Raw genomic sequence first — 25,829 nt, 5'->3', positions numbered from 1 at the left:
ATTTTGCTTCTACATTAAACTACATACATACATACATACATACATACATACATACATACATACATACATACATACATACATACATACGGAACAAGTGGATTTTTTGAAGGGGCAAATGAAAGAGAAACCTGATTGAAAACCTCAATGACAAAAAAATAAGTCACATTTTAGATGCAATATTGACTGTTTTTGTTCAGTTTCAGCTGCAACGATCACAGCAGAACCATAGCGCACACAACCGTGTTTCATTACTGAATGATTCAGTGTTTTGAACAAATTGGTTGAGTGAAAAATTCAATGACCCAAATTATAAACAACTGCCTCATCCTTGAATAGTTCAGTCGATTACATTTTTTTTTTAAAGACTCGGTCATTAAGACGGACCTTTGTTGCCACGTACTGGCGGTTTAGTTTCATGTTTAGATGCATCATTTCCCCCCCAACATTTCTTATTTGTATTTTCCAAAAATATTTTAAACAATGTCATAACATTATTTAATGCCGTTGTAATCTTTCAGTGTAGAATTTTTTATTTAGAATAGTAAGACTCTATAGAGTGGCTACTATCCAATTGAATTTGTTTTAATCAAATTTAAGAATTTAAAAATGAAAGATGAAGCATACATTTAATAAGATTGGGGGGGAGGGGTCTTTTAAAAAAATCCCTCTGGGGAATTATCACAAATATGCGGATTTAAATGTGTTAAAACTGATAATATTGAATAAATTATATTTAGACCACAATTTTTGTTTTCTTTTTTTCCAGACAAATCGGTCATTACTTTCTGAAGGACAAGCATATGTCGAGCCCTGATATATACAGTATATATAAATATATAAACTCTATAATGAAGTCAATGAGTAAGTTACTATCTGTTTGACAGAACAATGAAAAACAGGGGTGGAAGGGGCGGTAGGAGTGTTTGGGAATTTCTTTTTTGGAAGCTATCTTTATTTTTGCCCTAAATTCCATTTGATGTCGCTAGTCACCTTTAAACATCTCTCGAGATCAGGGTGGACATTTAAGACAAATGAAATTACAGTAGTCCTGTCCAACCACGCGTGTCCTCCAGCAGCTCTTTGCAGGGTTTTTAATCTACCGAGCGTTTGTTCTAATCATGGAGTCTATTCTCTCTGAAAACCTCTGTGTAAACGTTCAGAAATAGCCCTGCGGACGCAAATTAGACTTAAGCACAATGAGAGATGTATTCTAGGTATCAATGCAGATTTTTAAAAAGAACTTGGTCCAGTTAAAGCATGAGGACAACCCTGCGCGGGCACGTTTCAGGAGTATTTTTGGGAACATAGTGTCCTGGCGTCCGTGGGCCGGTAATGTGCCACTCTTGGGTGCAGCTCACACAAACTTACCAGGCCACCATCAGTGCAAGCGAACAGCAGACGGGCACAGCGAGACGGCCAGACTATAAAGGTCTAAATGCAGCGCCAGCCGAGCAACTGTGCGATGCTTGTTTTGAGTAAATGCAGCGATTCGCTCTTGTGTCATGCTTTGGTCGCCTTTGGCTCGGTCAGCCCTTCATGAACACAAGAGTATATTTGTAGCTGCCACTGAGGACGCTGGACGTGTGGGTAGTGCTGAGATTTGCATGGTCACCGGTCTCTCATTAGAATGAACTAACTAGCCTGTGGAGTGAGCTCGGAGACGGGTAGTCAGACTTGCACGAACATAAACGGCCACAGACGCACACACATCAAATCCTCAACCCGTCGCTGACTCAGCTCTTTACATGCATCATTCACTCACTATGTAAACAAGAAAACAGAATATACATGAGGGATGTTGCTGAATGACAGTACTTCAGGTTTTTTTTAGAATGATAATGAGATGGACAAAGATGCATCATTACAATAATTTATATAACAATTACAAGAATTTTATATAATATATACATTTTTCAATTGTAGTCTTTTAAAAAAGGCATCTGAAATAATAAACTAAGTGGAATGTAGTGTTGTCAAAATATATAGAGTTTTTGATACCGAAATATCTGAAACGCTTCCAATACTCATTTTTTGCAGAACAGATAGAAGATACCAGCTCTCTCTCATCTTTCCGACAGCGAGTGACACACAAACCCGCCTCCTCTCACTCACTCCTTTCATTTGCTTCTGATGAATATTGTTGTTGTTGTTGTTGGGTTTGAATTTCGCCGTGGGATTGCGCATAATTTTACTCACTCTCAGGACTAAAATTAGTTCTTTTTCGCTGCTTATTGCGCTTAAACAGTCAAATACACACAAAATAATCACAAAATGCCGGTCTTGGCAAGTATTCAAGAAACACAGTCGGTTGTGTTTTAAGTGAACGTAAACAGTTGAGAAAGAAAACACGTGTAACAGTATAATGGATCCATGCGTCAGGTCTTAAAGTGACAGCAGCCTAATAATCCTGCTGTCAAATTATAATATAATATTAAAAATATCTATATGGCAGGTTTTCCTCATGGTATTGATGTTAAAATTGCAGCTGAAAATACTGAGTGGCTTGTAACTTTGGAAAACCACTAGCCACAGTGGCTGATGAGCAACACGTTGTAATGCAATTTTTTTGTTATTTATCAAATATTATTTCCATGGCATTTTTATTTACATATTTATGCCATTTTAGTGATGATAAAATGCAGTAAAAATAGTATGACATGACGTAATATTATGAGAGCAAATTTAAAGTGCAAAAAGCTATGACTAATACAAACAAAAACACTGTCAAAATGAACACTGGTTTTGTGTTGGTCAGATTTTACATTGGAAAAAGTGGCGACCTATCACAGAAAAAAAAAAAATGATATATATATATATATATATGAATATGTGGTTCAGAAATAAAATAAATTCTATTTTGGGCCTTTATGGCACTTTTCTGGATGCCGCCAGTAGAAATACGACAAGATAGGTTTGGAATGACCTCAGAAAATGTTGCGAGCCAGACTCGAACATGTCTTATTAGGCGATAGCTCTGACATGCGAGCACGGTCCTAAAGGGCTCCAAGCTTTAGGGAGTTAAAGATTGTTTGTGCTTTAGAAATATTTGAGAAAATTACACGTCTACAAAGTCTGTGCCCTCAGAGCCGATGAGCTCCTGACGGTAATAGAGGAACGGTCATTTACTGCAGAACCGGCAATGAGATGCTGCACGTTCCACCTAATAACAGTGTGCAAACACACAACACTTATCGACCAGAAAGCAACTTTAAATTGCAGAAGCTGAGCACTTCGAGGATCAGAAAACTGCCAGTGTTCACGCTTTCACATGACGTTCATCAGAACATAAATATAGCCGTGCTGGGAAACCTATTCCCGTTTTCTTATAAAACCCTAAAAATAGCACGCTTTCAGCACATGCATGTGTCTATTTGTGACTAGGACAGACTAGTGGTGATAGTCCAAAGGCCACGCTCAGACTGTCCAGTGCATCGAGACAGACTGCAGATCTCTAGATGCGGTCGGCCAGTCTTAGAAAACGGCCCAAGGCTTGAGGCTTGACCAAACCCACAGCCTGGATCTGCGAGCACAATCAGCTGGCAGCGTTAATCGCAGGGGACTCGACGCCTGGCGCTCAAGCCAGGAGACAGGCTGGTGTACGGAGACGGGAGAGGTTATCAAAGCCTTCCTGAGGTTTCCGACCAGGTCAGCACCCAGACTGCCTCTCTCACGGGAACCAAGCAGTCAACCGTAAAAAAGTTCACCGTGGAGCCGAGTCGAGTTTACTTTTCGTGATGCGTCTCTAATTGAAGCCCACTAGGGATCAGATGTGGCGGATTTGTGATGGTCTTGATTTATAGATGAACTAGCATGCATTTTCCCTCTGTGAAGCGGTTATCGTTTGGTCTTTTGAAGAGTAAGACGTATGGGGGACATAAAAAAATAAACAGATTCAAACAAACAAACAAATAAATACTGTATATACTGTATGCATGTATAAATAAATATATATATATATATATATATTTTTTAATTATTATTTATTTATTCATATGTATGTGTAGTATATATATTTATACATACAAACATATAAATGTAAATACTGTATAAATAATATATATATATATATACACACACTGTACATACATATGAATAAATAAGTAATAAAAAACTACATATATATATTTTTTATACATACAGTATATACATTTATTAATTTGTATGTATAAATAATTTTTTCAATTTTTATTATTATTATTTATTCATATGTATGTGTAGTATATATATATATGTGTGTGTGTGTGTGAGAGAGAGCTAAAGCAGCTATATCAGTCCTATATATATATATTAGTGGTGTAACGATACATGTATTCGTATTGAACCGTTCGGTACGAGGCTTTCGGTTCGGTATTCGGTACGCATTCGAATGAACTGAACGATTCGTTGGACCATTTTTCCTGCTGACCAAAATCCACCATCACAACGTTGCGCAACATCAAATGGCAAACGTAATGAAGCGGAACGAAACTGCGCTACTCATTATTTTGTGCTTCCCGGACCGTTTATCAGTTTGGACCATCAACGTCAGAGCAGCGTGAGCCGATCTTGATCAAGTTACACAGCGCTGAGAGATCCAGTAAACAAAGCATTTGAATTCGCCACTGAAGTAATAACATCGCTGCGAGATCTAGAGAGAAGCATTAAAATTTCTCCGTTATTAACGGATCAAACAGCGCTGATGTGGAAACCAGGAGAAACATCGTTCCATGATTGAACTAGTTACAGGTTTTAAGTCCCCAGATCAGCAACATTCACCATGGGTTTACTGTAGTAACACTAACTTGTAACAATGGAAGTTTGGCAGAAATAGTAAAATGCTTTCAAGTACATCACACATCTTTTTCCAGCACTTCAAAACTCAAATATTATCATATTTAAATGTTATTTTTAATGTAAAAAAAAGAATAATCTTCAAAGATTACCCCCATTTATAAAACTAAAAGTTTCAAGATGTAGGAAAGCTCACACTTATTTAAAAATAATTTTTCTTTTAATAAATAGGAAATTTCTCTGGCATTTCTTTCTTTTTGCTGTATTGTATCGAACCGAACCATGACACCACTGTATCGTATCGAACCGAACCATGAATTTTGTGAACCGTTACACCCCTAATCGATCCGATACTCAGTATTGCTCCGATACTTCCAATATTTGCTGAATCGGGTTTCGGCCAGACGAGATTTCAATATTGTGCGTGTGTTATTGTTACACAACAACAAAAGGCACAAAAACATTAGAAAGCACCATAATGTTTTCGTGCACGATATTCCAAGTTTTCTGAAGCCATTCCATATAGTTTGATGTGAGGTACAGATTTAAGTCGTTAAATTAATCTTCACCTAATCAAACAGCGCGTCGCGCCCGGTTACGACAGTCAACACTGTCTCCAAGATGATTCAATGTTCCTATTATTATTATTATACTGTAGATCTGTAGATAAAGGTCTATGTTTGCATAAAAGGACTTTATCTTGCTGGAGTTTCACACGTTATTTTCTCCCGGGTGTCTGTTAGATCAAAACACTGGAGTAGAGAGCAATATAATTGTTCTTCACGCGCACATTAACTGAGATTTAAAACTGTTAAAAGGCTCAAACTATTGAATAAATAAATAAATGTATATCTTCCCTTTGTGCTTTGAACTTTTCAATGGCATGCGCATAAGCGCTTCGTGCCGCTCTGAATTGGAGCCTGTCATATTACAATACTTTTGCACAATGGCAGTTTATTGATAGCCTTATTAGTTGTTTTGTCCTCATGTGTTGCTGCTTCATTAAAAAGCTGCGCTTAAAATTTTAAAAGAAATGTCTTTTAATTATATAGTATATATTTTGTCCGTATATTGTTTTACAAAGTTAGGAAAATAATGTTTAAGTCAAGCTTCATTCCTTTTTTTTCATTATTATTATTTTAGTATTGGATTGGTACTCATGGAGGCAAAAACGGCGGATCGTGCCACCCTTAATATCAACAACATAAATGTAATATTACAATATGCATTTGCACACACAGTGAAACGAGTGAACTTAGTTACATGATAGTCAAATAGTAGAATGTGCAACTCGAATTGTGAATATTTCGTAATGCACTATTACACAATGTTTGTCATTTTGCATATTATAGTCAACTAACTTATAAGCCATTTTAATTATATTAAAATGCACATTTTGAATGAAATTTGAATGAAATTACAAAATATTGACCATGTAAAAGACAAGACAAACGGCAAAGGCAAGGAAAAATACGACAAAAAAAATAAATAATAAATAATTGACACTGATCAAATGGTTTTGCTTCAAGATTCAGATTTAACACTGGACAAAGTCAGACCAAAGCTATTTATAAAAACTCTTCGTTAAATAATAAACACAGAAATTTTATACTATAATAATAAGTCTATCAAAGGTTATCAAAAGACTTGAGTTTTTGAGATGCACTTCTAATTGAAGCCCACTGAGGATCAGATGTGGCTTATTCACGATAGTCTTGATTTATGGAAGAACTAACATGCATTTTACGTTCCCAAAGCTGTAATTGTTTGGTTTTTTAGAGGAAGAAGACGTTCGGGGTAGACCAAAACCCCCCGCAGGACAGCTGGGAAGCAGATGAAAAGCGCTAAATGAAAACGACACAAAAATGAGAGAGAGGAAATCTCACACAAGTTCAGCGCTTAATTAAATCTGACTTTCCCTCATCATTTTTGCCCAAACATCCTTACTCTTGGGGGAAATTGAGTTTTATGTCATTGATATCCGCGTGGGCTGACGAACACAACTTACCATTATATAGAGGAAATCTACCGTTCCTGACCTTTTAAACATCTCCCGTTTAAAATAAGAGGTAATTTTAATTGAAATAGTTCTTTATGAATATATCATACTCGAGGTCGCACAGTGTTCAGTGGAAAACTGCTGTTTCACCTTCAGACTCTTTTGATTCTCTGTAATTTGCCTGATTCATCTGATGTCACAGCAGTCAGACTGTTATTTAAGTGTGCGGTTTGTGGATTTTATTGTCGATTGTTCGTCTGGTTTGTGGGTTATAAACAAAAACAGCTGAATATCAAACAATGAATATCAAACAATTTCCCCTGTGGGGATGAATAAAGGCATCTATCTATCAATGCTAACATTATGTGTTACACTGTAATAGATCAGCTATAAAAACACATTTAAATGAATAAATCCTCAGATATTAAGCATAAGTAATGTATTTTTAAGCTTTCAAACAGCATTTTCAAATAGTTTATTTGTGCATTACAGTTCACAAGTGCAATGCTAAACTATTTTTGTTGGTAATCGAGACCTGGAATACACCTTTCCCTGATCTAAGAAAACAAACAAGAATATACTTCAGGTCTGTTTTGTTTATTTTAATATTTACAGTGTCTCTAAGTCTCTCTACGCCTCCGGAGAACACATCTATCATCTGTGGGAACTGAAGGAGGAATTTCTCCTTTAAAGAGCACTTCATCACTCCACGCGCTTAAAGAAAGACACTGTCTGCCAGTCAAGGCCATCAGTCAGCACACGTTACTGACATGTGAACGCCTAGAAAAACAAAAACACCACACATGCTTAACGGCATTATATAAGAGTAGGGCTGCAACGATTCGTCGACAAAAATCAATAATAGAAATAGTCAACAATGAAATTCATTGAAATTCAAGTTGTCGCCAGACATGTTTTTTCCGACCGAGGCATCTCTCTTCATTACAATCTCTGCCGAGAGTCGCACATGCGCATTAGCTTCCCTGCTGAGCGATAACATACAGAAATGGCGACGTCCAACGCCACAGCTGCGCGTACCAAAACATCTAAAGTTTGGGAGCATTTTAGCCTGGATACGGCGAATAAAAAGATTACCTGCATGGTTTGCAATGCAGTCCTTGCGTATCACGGCAGCACCTCGTGATGCACGAACATTTAAAGAGAAAGCACGTCGGACAGTTGAATGAACATTATTTCTGAATGTTCTAGGAACATTCAAAACGTCCAGTTTTTTAGACGTTGTATTAACGTTATTTCTTGGTTATAAGAACTTTATTCAAAACGTTATAAGAACGTTCAATTCTCCCGTTATATAAACGTTTTATTAACGTTCTTGCTTGGTTATAAGAACATCATTCAAACGTCATTAGAGCGTACAATTCTCCCGTTATATAAATGTTGTATTAACGTTATTTCCTGGTTATAAGAACGTTTTTAGAACGTTATGAAATAACAATTTTAGGTTATACTGGGCGCTATTCTATTCTACAATATTCACTAATGACAGTAAAATAGACCATCCTAAGTCAATTTACTGCAGTAACTCCTCTCTCAACCAGTAGAAAATGCTTTGAACAACTGATTATGCATGAAAAAAAAAAAACGTCGAAAACCGGCATAATTTTGAAAAAAACTGATATAAATTTTTGGTCAAACCGCCCAGCACTATCTGGAACTAAGGGAAATGTTAGTGGGTATGGGAAGGAATGAAGATGTATTTCTTCATTTTATTTTAAATTATATATTATACTGTATTAATAGTCTTTCTAGTTACATTAAGGCTATATGTATTAAAGGAGAGTGCTCTGGGTAATATTTTATATCCTGTCAAAACAATGGGTAAAATTGGGGGGGCGGTGATGGGCGGGGCTCCGTTAGGGCTCCTCCCCTAACCGCATGTGATCTCACTCCAAGCTTTTGATAAAACTTGAACCCTGGCTAATCTGTGGTTAAACTAAAACTAACGTTAAAACTGGCTATATTCGATTATCATGAAAACGCATCCCAGAGAACGGTCGACTCGGCACGCATGTGTTATTTTACCCCTAGGTTCATTTTTGGCCGGAAATGTCCTTTAATGTAAAACTGCAGTGCACAACTTCTGTTTGAGAAACATCTTCAGATCAACAAGCATCAAACTATTTGCAGAAGAAGGTTTCCTCCAACACGTCCCACACACTCTTACAGCTCAACTGTACTCCTATCCAGTCGTCGTCTTCTATGCCCTCATTGAAAAACTGCTGAGGCCTTAGAAACACACGACTGACCGTAACAAATAAACACACCGTCTGCTAAAACACAAGATTTAGCAGGAGCTGCGGTTCTGTTCTGTCCTGGCTTTAACCGGCCGCCACTGTCTGGATCAGGACACTGTCACAGCCACAACACACACACACACACACACACACAGCTTTGGTGCTCCAACATCAAGCAACTTAAACGGTTTATTCTAATGAAACACGATCAAAAAGCCACAATCCTGTACGAGACATATGATAATGGTTCTCTGAACTGTTTTAAATGATTCTCTGAGCTGTTTTAAATGGAGACTTCACCCACAGATCTGTCATCATTTCTACACCCACATGTTGTTCTGTGCACACAAAACAAGATATTTTGAAGAATGTTTCTGTTTTTGTCCATACAATGAAACAAAAACTACATTGGACCCCATTGGCTTTCACTGTATGGACAAAAACACTTTTCACAAGACATTTTCAAAATGTCTTTTGTGTTCTGCAAGAAAGAAAGTCAAGAAAAAGTCTGCAAGAAACAAAAGAAAGTTTGAAAAAAACATGACTGAGTAAATGACAGAATTCTCTTTTTGGGTGAACAATTTTGGATTTTATGAATTTTAAAGCAGAAATCCAGCAGAAAACATATTCTGCTTTCATTGACCAATATAACTGTATAGTGATATTTAGTGTTATTTATGTATTAATATATTTTACTAATATTTTGAATTAGCTTTAACTTTTATATTTTCAGTTTTAATTTTAATATTAATTTATGTATTCATTTGTTAAGTGCTTTTTCTTATTCATTTTTGGGTTTTTTTAGCTTTCATTTTTATTAAATGTAACTTTAGTAACATAAAATGTATTTTATTTCAGTGAGACGCCCAAGGCAACACTTCTACTTTAAGGTTAAAATTTTCATCTAATATTTATATTTTATTTCAGCTTTATTTTAATAAACAAAAATAATGTTTTTTTAATAGTTTTAGTTAAAAACACTGGTGTCAGAAGCCATATTTACGTTTTCATGAATGAAAACGATGCAGTGTGGGATAGATGCACTTTCAGATTTCACAACACGTTTACCAGAAAATTTATGTTGAAAAGATATTTGCAATGTTGCGTCAGTTGAACAATCAACAGCAAAGATAAAAACATCTAACCCTCATTTACACTACTCTTTGTCACGTCATATTTCATTTTTTTGGGAGTTTTTGTTCACCAAAAATAGTTAATTCTGTCATCATTTACATCATTTAAAGTCATCTTTAAAGTCATCTTTAAAACACAAATTAAGATTTTTTAATGAAACCTTCTGTCTCTCCATTGAAAGTCAAAGCAAGCATGTTTGACCATATTTGAGTGCTCTATGTGCCTTGATCAATCGTTATTTGTGAATAAAAGCCTAAATTAAATCTGTTAATCATAAAAAGACTAGGATTAAGCCAAGATTTCTTTTCCAATCTCTTTATGTACTTTCTGAAGCATCAGAGTTTTAGGTGGATGGACAAAAATCTCAGGTTTCTCCATTTGTTTTTCAAAAATGAACAATGACAAGTAATTTCTAACAGATTTTTAATTTTTAAGTTGAACTATCGCTTTTACTTGGTTACCATATTTGAACCCATTCCACCACAGATTTGCTAAGACGTGTAAAAAGTACACAGACAATACCAAGGTTTCCTAAAGAGCATTTCATCAACACAACATTGCTCAACACAGAGATAAAAATCAACAGCATGCTATTTTGTGAAATGAATTTACTCTTGAGAGTTCATCATAGAATAGTAATGAAGCGGGATGTATTCTCAATAGGGGGGGGGGGGGGGGGTATGATTTTGGTAATCATAATCAAACATTTATTACAAAAACACTTGATTGTCACTTTCAGTGTATAAATCCTTCAAAATACAGATTCATAGCGCCATCTATCAGTGTGAAAGGAAAAAAGAGCACACATTTGATGAGCCACAGCCTGAGCAACAGGTGTTCAGATTCTGGGAAAATACCAATTCATCAACTGAACAGTCAGCAGCGCCACCTTATGTCAAAAACATGAAGCGTATCATGATGACGACAACAGAAATCTGCTCAGGTGAGGAAGACTGCCACAGCTCTTACATATTCATCAGAAACACGTTTAATCATGATTAAATATTTTTGTTAAAGATGTAATGCCTTACAAATGCGTCGCATTATGTTTCGTAACAAGTAAAAGTGCTGCTATAATACCGGAGCTACTTTTGGTAACACTTTACAATAAGGTTCATTAGTTAACATTAACTAAGAATGAACAATACTTCTTCAGTATTTATTAATCTTAGTTAATAATAATAATTATAACCTTTACTTATACATTATTAAAATCAAAGGTTGTATTTGTTAACATTAGTTAATGCACTGTGAACTAACAACGAACAGCTGTATTGTTACTAACTAATATTAACAAAGATTAATAAATACTGTAACAAATGTATAGCTCATTGTTAATTAATACATTACAATAAGGTTCATTAGTTAAAGTGTTACCCTATTTTTTAAGTTACATATTTATTTATTCTATGTACATCTGCGAGCTCGCAAGTCATTTACGATGAATGAAAAAAGCCAGTTTCTTCCCCAACTGCAACAACTAACCATTTTTATTACAGATATTTTGCACCAATTTCCCAGGAATGATTTTGTTCTCTTGAACACATGGGATGGAAATGGTGCTTTATATATCCAGATGTCTTATGCAATTTTGCGCATTAGTTAAATTTGCAACTTTGGCCGGAAACGTAGCTAACGCGATGGTGAATTACCTGTATTCCAGAAGTGGTGAAATAGGGAATCTCAAACTTCACACTGATCGGTGGTTTTCCCTCTTTGTCCTCCGCCTCCACACTGGGAAGCCCGAAATGAGCCCTCATCAGGTACTCCTTACCTCCCTGAAACACACACACACACACACACACACACACACACACACACACACACACACACACACACACACACACACACACACACACACACACACACACACACACACACACACGAGTTTCTGCAGTGCTAATAGTACTTTCACTCCTCAGCTAGTAGTAGTTATCATTAATGTATAATAGCAATACAGACTGCATGCATTTTCTTACAGGGAAAGACTTGATGGACCAAACAATCTCACTGTTTTCCGGGACCCACTTCACGCTGCCCACTGTGGTCTTAAACTTGGGCGAGTCTGCGTCGGTCGGGACGGGAATATGAATCTCCACATTGTTGGCAGTGGATCGTCGTTTAAACTGAGATTTGGCCTTACAGTAAAAGAGACAAAACATGAGGGTCAATTCAGATGCTGTGTGTCGGCATAAAAGCAACCGAAGTTCACATAGATGGATGTGTTCTCACTTTGATCATGTACTCGATTCTGCTGTGCGAATGCTTCTCAATTACAGACTCGATCCAGATCAGCGGCTTCACCTGTTCACACAGAAAAAAATATCTATTAAAAAAATCTGCAATTAAATTGTTTATCGATTGACAGCACTAAAATAAATATGAATTTGTACATTAACTAATAGATATCATCATCCTTTCCCAGCTGATTGATTACATTAAGAATTGCAAAAATGTGTTTAAATATGCAAATGCTGCATTATCTATTTAAATCTGCACTAATTTGCATAGATTTGAACATTGGAAAAAGCCAAATTTCATTTTATATTTTACAGTTTTTACAGAGAGGATTTTATCACTTCACAAATTTGAAAATGCTATCCAAAAAAAAATCACCTTTTTTTTAGGAATAAAGTGTTGATATGAGCAAACAAACAATATATGAACAAACCTGTCTGCAAAAACTGTCAGAATATATAACTGTAAAGTTAGAAATGTAAAGTTTGGTGTATGTAAAGCTGATGAAGCGGAGACTTCTGACTCATTTGGGAAAAAATGCCCTTTAAAGAAATGCATTGAAACTGAAATCTACAGACGCAAAAAGATAAAGGGCAATAAAATATACACTTAAAGGTTCGTTTTGGATGTTTTTGTACCACTAATATGAAACAACAACCTATATAGCAGCAAAATAGCCCAAAATCCCAAAACTGAGATTGAATTTAATAAGTATGAATGAGTTAAGACTCTCACATGCGTGTTGAGGCGGTAGGACATCAGCTCAAACTCTCCGTCCGGAGGAATGAACGAGATGGTGCGATCGTTCTCAAATCGAGACAAACGCACACACTGATGAAACTTCACATCCTCCAACTCCACTGATTTACTCTTACCCCCTGAAGAAGAGAGGTATGATCGAAAACAAATGACTAAAACACAAACCTCAGCTGTTAAATTCACAGTAAAGCCCTGTTTCTGACGCTTGGCGTTAAGACTTTTTGGTGCTTTATAAATGTACCGGTAAAACTTTTTTAAAATATGAATATATACCTACATTTATCAATTCTAAGCAAATACAGCAGAAAAATATTAATGTAATGTTACATTTTATTGGATTACACTAGCATATCAAGAAAATATACATGGAAAAAAGCCACAAAATACAAGTTCTGATTTCTAGGGATGCACGATGTATCGGCCACTATATCGGTATCAGCCGATATAAGTTTTTATTATCGGTCCGATAAGAAAATTTGGCCGATATATTAAAGCTGATAATAATGGATTATTCCCTTCAGCTGAGACACTTCAGATGTTCACAGTTCAACATGATGCTTTTGAATTGCTTGAAATATGATTGGAATCACTTCAAAAAATGAAAATACAATTAAGTGTGCTGTCATATTGGCTACATAATATTATAATGAGAACATTATAATTGTATGCTACGGACATGGCTTTTAATGGTGAGACTTTTGTTTTTGTAATCAGGCTCTCAAAAATTTGGATTTAGATTTATCGGCCAATATATCGGTTATCAGCTCTCAAATATAAAGAAGTTTCGTTATCTGACAAAATTTTCATATCGGTGCATCCCTATTGATTTCATTAGCATCTGTATAAGGAAATGGACTCACGGCCAGTGTTCTCGAACAGAACCTTGTCATTCAGACCCAAACGCAGCTCCGGCATTCCCGAGAGGAACACTCTCATCTTAATGGAGCCAACGATCTCACTGCGAAGGACGTTACCATTCGCGCTGACCTGGAGAAAGATCAGCACCCATGAGTCAGCTGTGTCAAACACTGAACTGGCATGTCGTCGTTTTCAACTAAATCCAAGTTCGCTTGTAGCTTGTAGAAGTCGGATTTTCTGGAAAAGTTCACTTTGGCTGGTAAACCCCTTCGAACTACGTAATAAGTGGCTGTGGCTCTGAGGCTCCGCCTTCTTTGGCATGGAAATCTTCTCCGGTTCATTTCTTGTGTTCAGTCCGTCGAAGTCAGATGTCCACCAGCAAAAACAAATACACTGGAGAGCTGCTTTACAACGTTTATAGTAGAAAATGAAGTTGCAATCCTAATCAAAAGCGATACTGAAACATGATTTTTTTCATGTTTAATACTGTAAAGCTGCTTGCTTTAAAACAATCTGTAAAAATGGTATATAAATGAATGTGACATGACTTTACTGGAGTGCTGAAACGCAGAGCTGGTGAAAACATATTTACATATAATAAAAAAATAATGTTTCAAAATTAGGACTGTGCAACGATTAATCGCATCCAAAATAAAGGTTTGTGTTTACATAATATGTGTGTGTACGGTGTATAATTATTTTGTATATATAAATACACACACATGCATGTATATATTTAAGAAAAATGTGTTATTTATATATAAAATAAATATATATACATGCAAATATTTCTTAAATATATACATGCATGTGTGTGTATTTATATATACAAAATAATTATACACAGTACACACATATATTATGTAAACAAACTTTTATTTTGGATGCGATTAATCGTTGCACCGCCTTTATCAAAATAAATAAATAAACAAAATAAGATCAACCATATTATAGTGCCCTTATACAATCTACTGAAAACTACTAAACACTTATTCAATATATAAGAAAAAACACAAGATAAAACGAGAGAATCACTGCAAAAAAAAAAACACTCTCAATTATCATGCTTTCATAACTGCACAAGTCAAAATCGTAACATTGGATTAATCGCCCAGCACTATCAGTTGACACGGTTCATCTCATTCCTTAAGTTCTTGACCTGTTCCGCTTTAAACGTGTTATTGTGATCCAGCTAAAAAGTGTTAAACCCTTTATAAAAACAGCAGGTTCATCATTTTACACAACTGAAGCACATTGACATAGACGTAACTGCATCCTGTTTGTTATGATGGATTCCTGTGTTTATTTTGAGCATGTCTAGAGACACCTAAGAAACGAGGTGTTTCTAAAAACATACCAGGAGGTTGACAGACTCGATGACGTCCAGGAAAACCTCGTTCTTCCTGTACTTGATGCCCTCGGACCTCCAGGAGACGGCGTTGGTTACAGTCGCAGGGGGTCGGGGAGCTCCTGTGTCCAACTTGTGACCTTCCTGCGTGATGTATCTGTGTATCGACACACACAATGACACGGGCAAAATGAACACATGGCTGGAAATTTCTGCAAAAATATATGATATCTGCTTGATTAGAGAAAGGCCTGGAATTATTTCAGTATTGAAACACATATGACCCTGGACCACAAAACCAGTCTTACAGGTATTTTAATTTTATTTGAGATGAATACACAATATGTAAGCTGAATAAATAAGCTTTCATTGATGTATGGTTTGCTAGGATAGGACAATATTTGGCAGAGATACAACTATTTGAAAATCTGGAATATGAGGATGCAAAAAAATCTAAATATTGAGGAATTCACCTTTAAAAATGTCCATTTCTGTTGGTGATTGTGCTGCAACCACTCACAAAAATATATATTTTAAAATATTTAAGGTAGGAAATTTACAAAATATCTGCATGGATCATGATGTTTACTAACTATCCTAATGATTTGGGGCATAAAAGAAAAATCAATAATTTTGACCCATATAATGTTTTGTTGGCTATTTGCCACAAATATTCCCGTGCAACTTATGACAGGTTTTGTGGTCCAGGGTCACAACACTATCTCACTTGAAGTACAACTTTAAAAAAAAGTGGCCATTTTATGCTTTTTCAGATTTTACATTAAATGTCGTGTGTAATAGAGCTGTTTGTGAATGTAAATGTAAAAGATGTGCAACTTTCAAAGCTCAGAGTGCAGATAAATAGAGTTATTGTCTCCCAAAAGAAATAATCGATTCCGAACTGCCTCAAACGAGTCGTCAGTAATTCCACTCTTATTTTCTGCTGAACCTACGTAGGTTTGTAACAAATTAGCATAATGGCAGCCTTTGGTCTTCATTGGCTGCCGGTGAACAGCGTCTCTTTGCCCCGCCCTCAAACACTGTGGTGCATCGGTTCCCAAAAGGGGGGTGTTGGCCCACAAGAGGGCCTCAGCGAGCTCTTTAGGGGGTCGCGTCATATTTTGAAAAGTGTTTAGCAATGAGCATTAAAGCAGTTCATAACTTTTTTTGTGTTCAAAATTGACTAAATATATATATAATGAGCGAGTACATCATGAATCCATTTTCCAAACCGTGTTTTTGTCTTATCCTGAGTCACTATGGTACACCTATAATAAGTGTTTATATTGGGACTATTTTACACTGGTTCGGGTTGTAGCCCAGTGCCTGTGTGACTCGACATAGACATAAACAGAGAGAAGTAGATCCGGCTACAATGTTCTTCCGCAAGACGCATTATTCTGTTAATAAACGCATGTTTATTAATCGCTAGAGCGCCAAACGATCATATTACATTAGCTAATTTTATTCACGATCCCCTGACTGACCAAAAAATGGGTTTTCAACGAGTTTACAACCATTTTGTAATAGCCTATATTCATTATTTTTTCTCTACATACTGATACTGATATTTTTGTCGTTGCATTTCAAATAGGGCCAATTAATAGGCTACTCCTAGGCTTACGTTTTTACATTACAAATGGCCTACTGATGTTTTTGCTATAGTATTTTCAATATTATACGTAATAAACATACTGTTTGTTTTAAAACAAAACATTTTGTCATCCTTGCTGCAAGCTTACAAGAGCGACAATATTATTAAATGTGAAGGGGGGCCCTAAAATATTTTCTTGGGAAAAAGGGGGTCTCAGACAAAAAAAGGTTGGGAACCACTGCTGTAGTGTATCTGAGACAGGAAGAGATTGGTTCATGTCGTTCATGTCAAAAATACGCTGTTTTCTGCAGCAAAAGCAAATCCACTTTGGTGGATATTTCCAAATATGCTAATGAGCGTTTCGCTTCCGACCAACCACAACAGACTGGGCCATCTGACGAATCAGAGCAGAGTAGGCTCTCGGAAAGGATTTAAGAAAGACCGAATCCTTGATCGAACCTTTTCAGAAACTGCGATACTACAAAACAAAATTAGGAACTATTAAGTAAGGAATAATTGACGACAGCCCGTTGAATTATTAGAAAAATAATGCACACCCGAGGTGGTAATGCGGTCCCGACGCGAAGCGGAGTGGCCGTTACACCTCGGTGTGCATTATTTTTCTAATAATTCAACGGCCTGAAGTCAATTATTCCGCTTATACTACAGTTACCACACATCGAAACATTGTTCAAATGATGTATTTCAGGACGTTTGTAAAGTTTTTGTCATTAAAACGCTCTTGTATGTAGGACTAATTTATTGCGCATCTAATCCCACACCTCCGTTGCTAATTCCAAAACGTCATTTTAGAGTTAGTAACGGAGGTTTGAGCCACTGATAGCAGACTAATGCTGGACATACTTAACGACTGGCTGAAACATTCTGTTTCCATCGACTGCAGCAGATTTTAAACACAGACTGAACGCGCTGAACACGCGTTTGGGCATGATCAATCATAACAAAGTATCAAATTACATTCATAACCGGCCTTACAATAAGTGTGTCCCCGGCTTTATGCAGTTATTAATGCAGTTATGAGAGAGAGAGAGAGAGAGAGAGAGAGGCATGTGCTTCAATGTTATTATTTATTAATTAATTCAATTCATTTTAATTAGTTCGTTCATGTTTTTTTCCTAATATTGACAGTAGTAAATGAGACACAAAGTCCTAATAACAAGTAGGCTATAGGCCTATCAATAATTATTTATTTGTTATAGCCTATTATCTGCAATAATTACGAAAACCCGTGCAGCAGGACTATCAATTTATTTATATAGGCCTATTCAGTTTAATTTTCTATTGACTATATAGGGCTATATACTTTGTTTATTAAATGATGTTTTATTAACAAAGTTCGGGAGGAGCACGTTCAGATAATTAAACCTAATTAAACACACGTGGAGCACATTCAGATAATCAAACCTAATTAGACAAGAGTGGTGCTTAATCAATGAGTTAATCGCTGTGTATATATACAGCAAACTAACCTCCGTTCATTGACAGTTTAACAGCATTTGGCCCCGCAGTACCTTCCTAACATGTCCGAATCGAGCGCTTCCCGTTGATGAAGAATCTTTCGTCCTTCAGGATTAGGAATCTTTGCCACAATCCTCTGGTATTATCTCGTGGGCGTCAGGCCAAACAAATGGGTCCTCGCCACCGCGGGCGAAACATCAGCAATCTACTTCCGCGTATTTCTTTAAACTGTCCCATTCAATAATTCCTGCCATAGAGAAATGGTCATAAGGCAATGCCGCCCTCTTAATTCGAAGGAACGGGTCTTCCTCCAGCGTCAGGCCGCCGCAGCAGGCCCTAAGTAAGCCGCGCTGCAGATTCAGTCCCGGTCAGTCCACACTCAACATCTGCCGGGTCAACTCTGTGAGTGCTTGGCTCAAAACCTTTTCGTTTTCTGTCCCTAATTGAACTTCGTATCACTTCAGTTGTTGAATCACGAGCAAGTTATGCTATCTGGATACTAATTTTGATCGGGGGAACACGCGTTTTAAATAGTTTCCGTACAAATGATTTGCCGTTCATTAACGCGATGCTTCCTTTTGGTAAACTCACACGTAAACAATAGGTCGCACATTACGTGCAGATTGCACACCGAATCATTAAGAACCTTTCGTTAACACTGTCCTGCAATCTATTTACAAAAATTGCTTAGAAACTTAAAGTTATAGCATAAATGCATTTTTATTTTATTTATTTTTTTGAAGTAGCGAACGAACGAACAAATCGGCAGGGAATATGACCCATAGAAATGATCAAAATAAACGGAGAAAATAAGAACATTTTCGTACGTTTAATAATCGATCTCTCAGCCCCGCACAGTTTCTGCTGAGCTCGGGATTCCAATTGCACAGGTTAAAACCATGGGTTCAGCCTCGTCCATTTGAATTCTGGGCATTAACTTGGATACAGTTGTTTTCCAGGCCTCACTGCACAAGAAAAAATCGATAGGATATTTTTTGATCTCGTCCACCTTCCCACTGTTCTAAAACGCGAACTGCTATCTTTGCTCGGCCACTTAAACTTCAGATGCGCATAATCCTGCAAGGATTTAATCTCTCACCACCTCTTCGCGTTTTTGATTAACGCGCAAGAAGACGAGCATCGGCCCACCAGGCCCCAACCTACTCCTCCCTTTGCTCAGCCTCACACCAGAGGAACTCAATTTGTCCAGGTAAATTTCTCCACTGCCGCAGCAGTGATGTCTTCTCTGCTCCCGCAGGAGCTCATTTCTCCAGGTAAGTTTTCTGCTCCCGCAGGAGCTCTGTTTCTCTGGACACAAGTTTGACCCATGCTTTTTGCTTAAAGTTGAAGACCCAACTTTGTGTATGTTTTGTAAAATTCCCTTATCTGTCAAACATGTTTTATTAGATTGTTCTGCCCTTCATGCAAGCAGAATGCTCTTTTATGAAGTTTCTTCATTGAAGGACATATTTAATGAGATTATGCCTGAAAAGGTTTTGGATTTTTTATCATGTTAATTTAAATATATATATATTATATAATATGACTTGTTTATATTTGCTTTGTTTTTATTGTATTTATATGATATTTGTATTTTTGTGATTGAATTTTTGCCATGAAAATAGCTCTGAATGCCGACATGGCATTAAATAAAATAATCTGATCTGTTTCTCTGGCTATTTTCTCCACTGCCGCAGCAGTGATGTCTCCTCTGCTCCCGCAGGAGCTCCGTTTCCCTGGCTATTTTCTCCACTGCCGCAGCAGTGATGTCTCCTCTGCTCCCGCAGGAGCTCTGTTTCTCTGGCTATTTTCTCCACTGCCGCAGCAGTGATGTCTCCTCTGCTCCCGCAGGAGCTCTGTTTTTCTGGCTATTCTCTCCACTGCCGCTGCAGTGATGTCTCCTCTGCTCCCGCAGGAGCTCTGTTTCTCTGGCTATTTTCTCCACTGCCGCTGCAGTGATGTCTCCTCTGCTCCCGCAGGAGCTCTGTTTCTCTGGCTATTTTCTCCACTGCCGCTGCAGTGATGTCTCCTCTGCTCCCGCAGGAGCTCTGTTTCTCTGGCTATTTTCTCCACTGCCGCAGCAGTGATGTCTCCTCTGCTCCCGCAGGAGCTCTTTTTTCTCCAGGTAAGTTTCTCCACTGCCACAGTAGTGACGTCTCATCTGTTCCCACAGGAGCTCTGTTTCTCTGGCTATTTTCTCCACTGCCGCAGCAGTGATGTCTCCTCTGTTCCCACAGGAGCTCTGTTTCTCTGGCTATTTTCTCCACTGCCGCAGCAGTGATGTCTCCTCTGCTCCCGCAGGAGCTCCGTTTCCCTGGCTATTTTCTCCACTGCCGCAGCAGTGACGTCTCATCTGTTCCCACAGGAGCTCTGTTTCTCTGGCTATTTTCTCCACTGCCGCAGCAGTGACGTCTCATCTGTTCCCACAGGAGCTCTGTTTCTCTGGCTATTTTCTCCACTGCCGCAGCAGTGATGTCTCCTCTGCTCCCGCAGGAGCTCCGTTTCCCTGGCTATTTTCTCCACTGCCGCAGCAGTGATGTCTCTGCTCCCGCAGGAGCTCTGTCTCTCTGGCTAATTTCTCCACTGCCGCAGCAGTGATGTCTCCTCTGCTCCCGCAGGAGCTCCGTTTCCCTGGCTATTTTCTCCACTGCCGCAGCAGTGATGTCTCCTCTGATCCCGCAGGAGCTCTGTTTCTCTGGCTATTTTCTCCACTGCCGCAGCAGTGATGTCTCCTCTGATCCCGCAGGAGCTCCGTTTCCCTGGCTATTTTCTCCACTGCCGCAGCAGTGATGTCTCCTCTGATCCCGCAGGAGCTCCGTTTCCCTGGCTATTTTCTCCACTGCCGCAGCAGTGATGTCTCCTCTGCTCCCGCAGGAGCTCTGTTTCTCTGGCTATTTTCTCCACTGCCGCAGCAGTGATGTCTCCTCTGCTCCCGCAGGAGCTCTGTTTCTCTGGCTATTTTCTCCACTGCCGCAGCAGTGATGTCTCCTCTGCTCCCGCAGGAGCTCCGTTTCCCTGGCTATTTTCTCCACTGCCGCTGCAGTGATGTCTCTGCTCCCGCATGAGCTCTGTTTTTCTGGCTATTCTCTCCACTGCCGCAGCAGTGATGTCTCCTCTCCAGTACCTCACTATTCAGAATTAATATTCCTGTTAAAACCCCTACGTGATGCCTCTTTCTCTGTCCAGCGAGCATTGGTCTCCCAGCGGACGTTGCATGCATCTATGTTTCCTCTTTCTCCGTCCAGCGAGCATTGGTCTCCCAGCGGACGTCGCATGCATCTATGTTTCCTCTTTCTCTGTCCAGCGAGCATTGGTCTCCCAGCGGACGTTGCATGCATCTATGTTTCCTCTTTCTCTGTCCAGCGAGCATTGGTCTCCCAGCGGACGTCGCATGCATCTATGTTTCCTCTTTCTCTGTCCAGCGAGCATTGGTCTCCCAGCGGACGTTGCATGCATCTATGTTTCCTCTTTCTCTGTCCAGCGAGCATTGGTCTCCCAGCGGACTTAGCATGCATCTATGTTTCCTCTTTCTCTGTCCAGCGAGCATTGGTCTCCCAGCGGACGTCGCATGCATCTATGTTTCCTCTTTCTCTGTCCAGCGAGCATTGGTCTCCCAGCGGACGTCGCATGCATCTATGTTTTCTCTTTCTCTGTCCAGCGAGCATTGGTCTCCCAGCGGACGTTGCATGCATCTATGTTTCCTCTTTCTCTGTCCAGCGAGCATTGGTCTCCCAGCGGACGTCGCATGCATCTATGTTTCCTCTTTCTCTGTCCAGCGAGCATTGGTCTCCCAGCGAACGTGGCATGCATCTAGGTTTCCTCTTCCTCTGTCCAGCGAGCATTGGTCTCCTAGCAGACATAGCATGCATCTGTTTTTCCTTCTCCGTCCAGCAAGCTTTGGTCTCCCAGCAGACGTATCATTCATCTATGTTTCCTCTTTCCCATCCAGCAGGTATTGATTTCCCAGCAGACGCAGCAAGAAATCTCCCGGCCGGGCTTCCAAAATTTGTCACTCCGCCGTCGGCCGGTAGAGCCCACCAGTCCGACGCTGTGAGCTGCTCCCGTCGGAATCTACATGGGCCCTATCGGTCGGCCATCTTAGATCTCGCTGCTCCCCGCCCATCGGTCGGCAGAGATCACCCGTCATTCCCAAATCTTGCTGCTCCTCATTCGTCAGCCAATAGGGCCCGTCCGCCTAGCGCAGTGAGCTGCTTCCGCCAGAAGCAACATGGGCCCTCCTGGTCAGGCGGCATAAATCACGCTGTTCATCGGCCGGTAGAGCTCACCTGTCTGACGCTGTGAGCTGCTCCCGTCGAGAAACTGTGCGAGCCTTCCCAACTGTTCCAAATTACGACTGCTCCCCGTTCGTGAGCCAGCAGGCCCTCCTGGTCAAGCAACCAGGCTTATTCTCAAAACGCCAGCCCGCCAAATTCTCTGCGTTTTGGGGGGTCTTTAGTCTGGCGGCTGTCCTTTGCTCTTTTTGCCTTTTGGGGGAGTACTCTGGGTTCGGGCAAAATTCCGAGCTCGGAGCCCTCCCCCCGGACAGCACGCCAAATACGCATAATCTTTACTCTGTTTAATTGATGTAAGTGTGAACTCGTGAAATGATGTTTTATTAACAAAGTTCGGGAGGAGCACGTTCAGATAATTAAACCTAATTAAACACACGTGGAGCACATTCAGATAATCAAACCTAATTAGACAAGAGTGGTGCTTAATCAATGAGTTAATCGCTGTGTATATATACAGCAAACTAACCTCCGTTCATTGACAGTTTAACAGCATCCCTCCACCACCCCATCTCCTCACTTATAGTCCTAATACTCTTACAACAATGGGGGGAGTACTCTGGGTTCGGGCAAAATTCCGAGCTCGGAGCCCTCCCCCCGGACAGCACGCCAAATACGCATAATCTTTACTCTGTTTAATTGATGTAAGTGTGAACTCGTGAAAATTAAACTGCATGTTTCCATTGATTGTGAAGTTAGACATCGAAAATTGCAGATCAAGCGCATGGGCTGCATGTTTTTTCTTGTTATGAATTGTATCCTATTTTCCGTTATTACAGTTAACTACGCGAAGTGATATGGAACTGTAATGCGGTCAAGACCTGCCTGGAACTACGTTAGCCGTGCGTTTCCCTGAAAATAATTGCACACCTTAGAACGTTCTCAACCAATCAGAATCAAGCATTCAACAGCCCTGTAGTATAAAATAGAATAATAGGGGCAGAATAATGATTCAAAAAGACTTTCCATTGAATGTCAGTCATATGGCTTGAGGGTGAGTATATGGTGACAGAACTGTTTGTTTTGAGTTGCTATTCCTACAATGGTTCATAAAAGAAAATCAAACACGAACTCACTCCTGAAGGATCTTGCTGTCTGTAGTTTGAGGGTATCCAAAGTCCATGAGTTCATCCAGCAGCTCGTAGATGATGACAAAGTTATCTCTGATACTCTCCTCCTCCAGCTCCTTAAAGTACTCAGAAAAAACCTGAAAAATATACATCAAACACCAGTGACAATAAAGCAAGTGATCATGAAATGTAGTATGCAATAATAAAACAATATAGCTGATTTTCAGATTATTATCAGTGTCGGCTGATTAACAGAGGTGTTAGCGCCCCCTTGTGTTAATTCCACTCTATTGGCCCTAATAATTATGGTCCAACCCAGAAATAGTCCAATAAGGTGAGAAAACACTTTATGTCAAAAAAGAAATGTACAATTAACATGTAACAAACCTGAACAATTTTGTAGAGGAAGGAGAACACCAGGGAGACACAAGCATTCTTTTTGGATGTTGCAACAACTGTTTGTCAGCAGGTTAAGGGACAAAACATGACTAAAAGAGACAATTAAACAATAAAATGATTCATCATTCTTATAGCAGTTTTGTAATTTGAATATTGTGGCTCATCCAGGGATCCAGATCTAAAAGCTGGAACTATCCGTGTCATAATTATAAGTTAATAGGGCAGCTTAATTAATGCAAAAATCATAATCACTTATTTGGTAAATATTGAGATATACTGCAATATTCCATAAAAAAAATAAGAATTGTTCATTTTGATATCATTCAATTTCATAAAACATTACACTTGACTTAAGGACATTTTTAGTCGCAAATGCCAGTGAAACCCTATGAAGCAATGCAAATCATATAATCAAATACATATACAATGGTAGAATATAAAAATATTGACAAGTCATTGACTATAAGATGAAATAATAATAATAATAGAAGTTTATGGTGAAATATTCATGCAGATATATTATTATAAGAGCACAAGAAGACCGAGTACATAGTTTTATGACACACAATGCTTTATGTCTTACTTTTAAAAGTCTGCTTGTACATATAATAACAGTTTGCATGTTTGCGGTGTGGAAGGATACGGTACAGGTTGTTGTGTTTAATCCACATAAAACGAACTCCACCGTGAGCCAGGATGGGTGACAGCGTGCCCTCCTCTTCTTTATCCATCAGCAGGCTCATAAAATGCTCAATCTCAGACATGTCCACATCACCGCGGTAATTACGGCAGATCAGGACCTGAACACACACACACACACACACACACACACACACAAACACACACACACACACACACACAAACACACACACACACACACACACACACACACACACACACACACAGAGATCACAACATCAGCTGAAAAATGAAATACGTTTAATTATCATTGAATTATCCATTAGCATATCATTATCATATGCTGTTTGATTTGTATATTCACATGTCAAATTTACTCCACTACTGTTCATGAAAAGAAAGACTGATGTTAATGTCACTAAAAAAAGTGCATTGGTTACACAGATTTTTTTCTGCACATGTACCATTACATTACATGAACACTGTAGCATGTTAATACTATAGTAAAATTGAATGCACTTTGAAATTAAATTACCATGACAAAAACCATTTTAGCAGCACAAAATTGCATTTATCAGGAAACGAAGGAAATGTCAACTCATAATGCTATATCTTATTAAACAAACTAAAGTATAAGGATGGAGACAAATAATTGCTCTTTGTTAATTAGTGACTGATAATAATTGACTTTTGACTGAGTCAGACACAATATAAAAAAATGTATCAGTTTATAAGCAGCTGTTGAAAGGGTGAATTTAATTGTAGAGTTAATTACTTTAATCTCAGTTTCACTAACTATTAACGTTAGTTACTAATACATACGGATCGACTGTAAAAAAATCTTCGTAGATTTCAGTTCAGGGGAACACGTTTATTGATTTTAATCGAGAATAATTATATTGAAATCCCCTCACGTTCATGTTTGATGGTGATTAGCTTTAGCATTCAGTGCTAGTGAACCGTTATCTTACCTTCCCCTTCAGATCTAACACATAAAC

General features: G+C 38.6%; 1 protein-coding gene and 1 long non-coding RNA gene across 2 annotated transcripts in view; one reads left to right on the top strand and one right to left on the bottom strand.

Moving 5' to 3' along the window:
* LOC143731373 (uncharacterized) overlaps nt 1–25,829 on the top strand; it is a 315,959-nt gene that overhangs the window by 251,491 nt on the left and 38,639 nt on the right. The gene's annotated exons all lie outside the window — the stretch shown is intronic.
* Nucleotides 1–25,829, bottom strand: part of ap1m1 (adaptor related protein complex 1 subunit mu 1) — a 30,948-nt gene that overhangs the window by 4,905 nt on the left and 214 nt on the right. The window contains exons 1-10 of the mRNA XM_077222166.1: nt 25,803–25,829; nt 24,836–24,992; nt 24,181–24,248; nt 23,800–23,930; nt 15,371–15,518; nt 14,016–14,142; nt 13,132–13,274; nt 12,391–12,462; nt 12,138–12,296; nt 11,811–11,936 (exon numbers count right to left, since the gene is read on the bottom strand). The exon at nt 25,803–25,829 is cut by the window's right edge and continues 214 nt beyond it. Coding sequence (XP_077078281.1) covers nt 11,811–11,936; nt 12,138–12,296; nt 12,391–12,462; nt 13,132–13,274; nt 14,016–14,142; nt 15,371–15,518; nt 23,800–23,930; nt 24,181–24,248; nt 24,836–24,992; nt 25,803–25,829 — 1,158 coding nt within the window. The remainder of the gene's footprint in view (nt 1–11,810; nt 11,937–12,137; nt 12,297–12,390; nt 12,463–13,131; nt 13,275–14,015; nt 14,143–15,370; nt 15,519–23,799; nt 23,931–24,180; nt 24,249–24,835; nt 24,993–25,802) is intronic.

The sequence above is a fragment of the Siphateles boraxobius genome, unplaced genomic scaffold (assembly GCF_051911475.1).
Source record: "Siphateles boraxobius isolate OS27281-9 unplaced genomic scaffold, OSU_SipBor_1 86, whole genome shotgun sequence".
NCBI lineage: Eukaryota > Metazoa > Chordata > Actinopteri > Cypriniformes > Leuciscidae > Siphateles > Siphateles boraxobius.
The sequence above is the reverse complement of the archived record's forward strand: the minus strand, read 5'-3'. Positions and strand labels throughout refer to the sequence as shown.